A 6352-nucleotide genomic window follows, 5' to 3' on the forward strand; every position below is an offset into this window, starting at 1 on the left:
TAAAAAACCATTTAGTAGTGCCGGGTATACGTCTATTATATTGTGATATCCCCCGTCACATACCATTTAGTAGTGCCGGGTATACGTCTATTATATTGTGATATCCCCCGTCACATACCATTTAGTAGTGCCGGGTATACGTCTATTATATTGTGATATCCCCCGTCACAAAAACCATTTAGTAGTGCCGGGTATACGTCTATTATATTGTGATATCCCCCGTCACATACCATTTAGTTAGTAGTGCCGGGTATACGTCTATTATATTGTGATATCCCCCGTCACATACCATTTAGTAGTGCCGGGTATACGTCTATTATATTGTGATATCCCCCGTCACATACCATTAAGTAGTGCCGGGTATACGTCTTTTATATTGTGATATCCCCCGTCACATACCATTTAGTAGTGCCGGGTATACGTCTATTATATTGTGATATATCCCCCGTCACATACCATTTAGTAGTGCCGGGTATACGTCTATTATATTGTGATATCCCCCGTCACATACCATTTAGTAGTGTTGGGTATACGTCTATTATATTGTGATATCCCCCGTCACATACCATTTAGTAGTGCCGGGTATACGTCTATTATATTGTGATATCCCCCGTCACATACCATTTAGTAGTGCGGGTATACTTATATTGTGATATCCGGTATCTTATTTATTGTGATATCCCCGTCACATACCATTTAGTAGTGCCGGGTATACGTCTATTATATTGTGATATCCCCCGTCACATACCATTTAGTAGTGCCGGGTATACGTCTATTATATTGTGATATCCCCCGTCACATACCATTTAGTAGTGCCGGGTATACGTCTATTATATTGTGATATCCCCCGTCACATACCATTTAGTAGTGCCGGGTATACGTCTATTATATTGTGATATCCCCCGTCACATACCATTTAGTAGTGCCGGGTATACGTCTATTATATTGTGATATCCCCCGTCACATACCATTTAGTAGTGCCGGTTATACGTCTATTATATTGTGATATCCCCCGTCACATACCATTAAGTAGTGCCGGGTATACTTCTATTATTGCATTTAAAACTTCATTGATTACAAACACCGCCAACACCACCAACACAATTTAAAAATGAGAAATACCATGACCTTACGGCCCCTACACGTCTTCCTTATCCAGAGCTAGGGGCTCGGCCTCTGGAATCGTCCGTGTTGCGGATTGATTAAATTTCCCGGCAGCGCGGTACACAGATAGAGTGCCTATAAAGGACAGGGCTATCATGAAATAGAACATTCCTGACCAGCCGTACCACGTAGATATGACACCAATGATCGGGCCTTCCATGAACGTTCCCACACTTCCAAAACCTAAAATGAAAGTAGATACTATGTCATTAATTTAGAAACTTAATCAAATTTCACTTTGTCTTAATATCTTCTTTTATTTAAGAATTGAATCTTGCTTTGGTCGATTTCATGGGGTGATGAATTGAGTTGCTCCTGAAACAAATTCAACATGATCTGCTTCACAGTTTATTCAATTTGTTTCAAGAGCACATCTCACTCTTCCTTTTCTGACGACGAGAGCAAATCTAATCCTCAAACTGCAAATTGACAGTTCATCAAAATGTTTTTAAAATTATAGAAATTTGTCCGTAATAATTTGCGATATCTACTCATCTAGGCCAAAGCTTAGTAGGAAGCTACATTATGTACGCCTTCTTAGGTAAAAGTAGACTGATGTTAAGATGCCCAAATTCATGAGCAAATGAAACAGGATTTTTTAAGTAGTTTCATTGAGTCCAACGTCAGTGAGAATTGAAATATTTAGATCTGGTTACATATTCAGACTTTCGTCTAGCTTGGAATACGACCCTGTTCAGGTTATAGATACAATGGATTACTCTGCATGAACTTCTGATAACCAGTAATTATTCCATTCTTATATGAATTTTAAACTTGGGTACATAAACCAGACTAACTGTTTGTGTGTATTGTAAGTGTTTCATTGCTTTTCTATAATACACTTTATATTTATATATGTATATTACCATTAACCAGTCCTATAGTGGCTGCAGCAGCGTTCCGTCCATCCATTTCTCCCAGCTGGGCAGGTACAGCTCCACCTGGTGGACAGAATTGTAAGCATTATCACAATCTATAAATACAGTTTTAAAACTCAATCTCATTTAATAAACTGAGAGACCATGTTAATTCAAAGAAATTTGTTGGTTCCCACCATATTTTATATCCTGAACAGAATGAGATGTTTGTGGGTACTTTCTTTAAACATTTAGCTTATATGAATCCTTTTGTGGACAGATGTCAAGGCATTGGACCAATTGTTTAACTCAAAATTCATTATTGTTTTATATTGATGGTTCCATAGTGACCAGTAAAACAACAATAGTTACTACACAACAAAACTTTATATTATTTATCATTGTAGTACACTAAATTAACTTGAATACTTAGATAACTTTACATTTTACAGCAACCCCGCTTACTTCATGTTAATTCCGTCTTTGCATATTACAGAGTTAGCTCCCTTGCGGGTAGTTATCGATTGTAACATCATTATTTTGTGAGCGCAATTCACGTCATATTCTCCGAAAAGTATGACATCACAATCAATACCTATCCGCAAGTGCAGATAACTCTGTAATATGCAAATTCTGAATAAAGTTCCTTTGGAGAGATAAGCAGGTTAACAACAATCTTTGTGGTAAACCTCCTCTCAGGTAAACAAGCAGGTTAACAACAATCTTTGTGATAATCCTCCTCTCAGGTAAACAAGCAGGTTAATAACAATCTTTGTGGTAAACCTCCTCTCAGGTAAACAAGCAGGTTAACAACAATCTTTGTGGTAAACCTCCTCTCAGGTAAACAAGCAGGTTAACAACAATCTTTGTGGTAAACCTCGATTCCTCTCAGGTAAACAAGCAGGTTAACAACAATCTTTGTGGTAAACCTCCTCTCAGGTAAACAAAGTCATCACACTGTAGCTATAAATAGTGTCTACCTAGAATACTGTCTGGTCCACAGTTGAACACTCCCGCCAGGAACAGGAAGAGGCCGTTGAACCAGATTCCCCAGGAACTTGTGAGGAGGAAACCAAGTAGGGAGATGGCGGACAGAAGGGATGATGCTGCAGTCCCGGAGAGAGATCGACCCCAGAACACACTGTAACAAAAAATATTTCTTTGAGGTCTGTTTTCGATAGTAGGATGTCGCTGATGTCCCTGACAGCGATCGGCCCAAGAACACCATAAAATCAAATTCCCTGTTCAATTTCAATTGAAGTCAAAGTGTGAGAGATTATGTCCTCTGATGAATATCTACCTTAACCATATTTCCATGAAATATACCTTATAGTAACAATTTTCTTTCAATTTTCCTTATCTCATCTTTTGATGGATTTCAACCAAAGGCATACTTGTAGAAAATTATCTACACTTTCAGCTCATAATATTTGCATAATTTTCCAATGTATTGTTTTCAAAATATCATTATTTTTTTTTTGCACCATTTAAACTTTATAATATCATTTCCATCTGTGTTCTTACCAAAATGTCAACGAAAAAAGTTTTGCTTGGTAATGAAATATGGCTTTCTCATAAAAGTGGATCAGGGAAAATTATGTATCTTTTATGAGCTGAAAGTGCACAATTTCATGTAGACAAATACGCCAAATTTGGATAAAATCTGTCATGACAAGAGATCAGGAAAAATCAAAGAAAAAGTACAAATACATAGAATATGTAAGGAAAAAAATATCAATTACAAATCGAATACTTCTGTCATCTAGCTGGATTTGCAAAGTAAATCTTTGTGGAGTTATTTAGGAATAGAAACTGTGAAATTTAGGAATGGAATCTGTGAAATTTAGGAATAACTGTGAAATTTAGGAATGGAAACTGTGAAATTTAGGAATGGAAACTGGATTGGAAACTGTGAAATTTAGGAATGGAAACTGTGAAATTTAGGAATGGAAACTGTAAAATTTAGGAATGGAAACTGTGCAATTTAGGAATGGAAACTGGAATGGAAACTGTGAAATTTAGCAATGAAAAATGTGAAATTTAGGAATGGAAACTGTTAAATTTAGGAATGGAAATTGTGAAATTTAGGAATGACTGTGAAATTTAGGAATGGAAATTGTGAAATTTAGGAATGGAAACTATGAAATTTAGGAATGGAAACTGTGAAATTTAGGAATGGAAACTGAAATTTAGGAATGGAAATTGTGAAATTTAAGAATGGAAACTATGAAATTTAGGAATGGAAACTGTAAAATTTAGGAATGAAAACTGTGAAATTTAGGAATGGAAACTGTGAAATTTAGGAATGGAAACTATGAAATTTAGGAATGGAAACTGTGAAATTCAGGAATGGAAACTAAAATTCAGGAATGTAAAATTTAGGAATGGAAATTGTGAAATTTAGGAATGGAAACTGTGAAATTTAGGAATGGAAACTGTGAAATTTAGGAATGGAAACTGAAATTTAGGAATGAAAACTGTGAAATTAAGCAATGAAAAATGTGAAATTTAGGAATGGAAACTGTGAAATTTAGGAATGGAAACTGTAAAATTTAGGAATGGAAACTATGAAATTTAGGAATGGAAATTGTACAAGAGATCCCAGAGGGATCTTGGCGCCCACCAAAGAATGATCTATGTCTGACAAACGAAAGAGGGATCTTTTCTCTGCATTTCAAACTTTCACTACATATTACTACATATGGAGAAAGATCCTTTGAGTACTTTCTGAGATACATAACAGTAACAAACTTCAATTATCAAAATCCATGATGGCTACCTGTCGGCCATCATTTTGACGATCAGTCCGAAAATGCAATATGCACAACTAAGGTCCTAGTGGAACTTACATATAAAATTTGAGACATATCACTTCAGCACTTTCTGAGAAATAGCGGTAACAAGCTTCAACTACCAAATTCAAGATGGCAGCCTGTCGGCCATCTTGTTCATCGATCGGTACCAAAATGCAATATGCATAACCAGGGACCTAGGGGAACCTGCACATAAAATTTGAGACAACACCCTTCAGCACTTTTTGAGAAATAGCGGTAAAAAACATCAATTGTCAAAATCCAAGATGGCGGCCTGTCGGCCATATTGCTGAGCGATCAGTCCCATAATACAATATGCACAACTAGGGCCCTAGGGAAACCTACATGTGAAATTTGAGAAGAATCCCTTAAAGGTTTTCTGAGAAATAGCGGTTACAAACTTTAACTATCAAAATCCAAGATGGAGGCCTGTCGACCATCTTGTTGACCGATCGGTTTGAAAATACGATATGCACAACTAGAGCCCTAGGGGAACCTGCACATGCAATTTGACACAGATCCCTTCAGTACTTTTTGAGAAATAGCGGTAACAAACTTCAGTTGTCAAAATCCAAGATGGCGGCCTGTCGGCCATCTTGTTCACCGATCGGTACCAAAATTCAATATGCATAACTAGAGCCCTAGGGGAACCTACATGTGAAATTTGAGAAGAATCCCTTCAGCACTTTCTGATAAATAGCAGTAACAAACTTTAACTATCAAAATCCAAGATGGCGGCCTGTCGGCCATCTTGTTGACCGATTAGTCCCAAAATGCAATATGCACAACTAGATCCCTAGGGGAACCTGCACATGCAATTTGACACAAATCCCTCAGTACTTTTTGAGAAATAGCGGTAACAAACTTCAATTGTCAAAATCCAAGATGGCGGCCTGTCAGCCATCTTGTTCACCGATCGGTACCAAAATTCAATATGCATAACTAGAGCCCTAGGGGAACCTACATGTGAAATTTGAGAAGAATCCCTTCAGCACTTTCTGATAAATAGCAGTAACAAACTTTAACTATCAAAATCCAAGATGGCGGCCTGACAGCCATCTTGTTGACCGATTAGTCCCAAAATGCAATATGCACAACTAGACCCCTAGGGGAACCTGCACATGCAATTTGACACAGATCCCTTTAGTACTTTTTGAGAAATAGCGGTAACAAACTTCAATTGTCAAAATCCAAGATGGCGGCCTGTCGACCATCTTGTTGACCGATTGGTCCCAAAATTCAATATGCATAACTAGACCCCTAGGGGAACCTACATGTGAAATTTAAAAAAGATCCCTTCAACACTTTCTGAGAAATAGCGGCAACAAGAATTTTTAACGGATGGAAGGACGAAAGGACCACGGACCACGGACCACGGACCACGGACAAAAAGCGATTTGAATAGCCCACCATCTGATGATGGTGGGCTTAAAATATAGGAATGAAAACTGTGAAATTTAGGAATGGAAACTGTAAAATTTAGGAATGGAAACTGTGCAATTTAGGAATGGAAACTGT

At 37.4% G+C, this 6352-nt stretch overlaps 1 protein-coding gene across 1 annotated transcript in view; it reads right to left on the reverse strand.

Moving 5' to 3' along the window:
• Positions 1-1094: 1094 nt before the first annotated feature.
• LOC138305188 (sugar phosphate exchanger 3-like) overlaps positions 1095-6352 on the reverse strand; it is a 15240-nt gene continuing 9982 nt past the window's right edge. The window contains exons 8-10 of the mRNA XM_069245622.1: positions 3002-3162; positions 2031-2105; positions 1095-1347 (exon numbers count right to left, since the gene is read on the reverse strand). Of these exons, the coding sequence (XP_069101723.1) occupies positions 1139-1347; positions 2031-2105; positions 3002-3162 (445 nt within the window). The 3' untranslated portion in view covers positions 1095-1138. The remainder of the gene's footprint in view (positions 1348-2030; positions 2106-3001; positions 3163-6352) is intronic.

This window comes from Argopecten irradians, chromosome 12 (genome assembly GCF_041381155.1).
Source record: "Argopecten irradians isolate NY chromosome 12, Ai_NY, whole genome shotgun sequence".
Classification (NCBI taxonomy): Eukaryota; Metazoa; Mollusca; class Bivalvia; order Pectinida; family Pectinidae; genus Argopecten; species Argopecten irradians.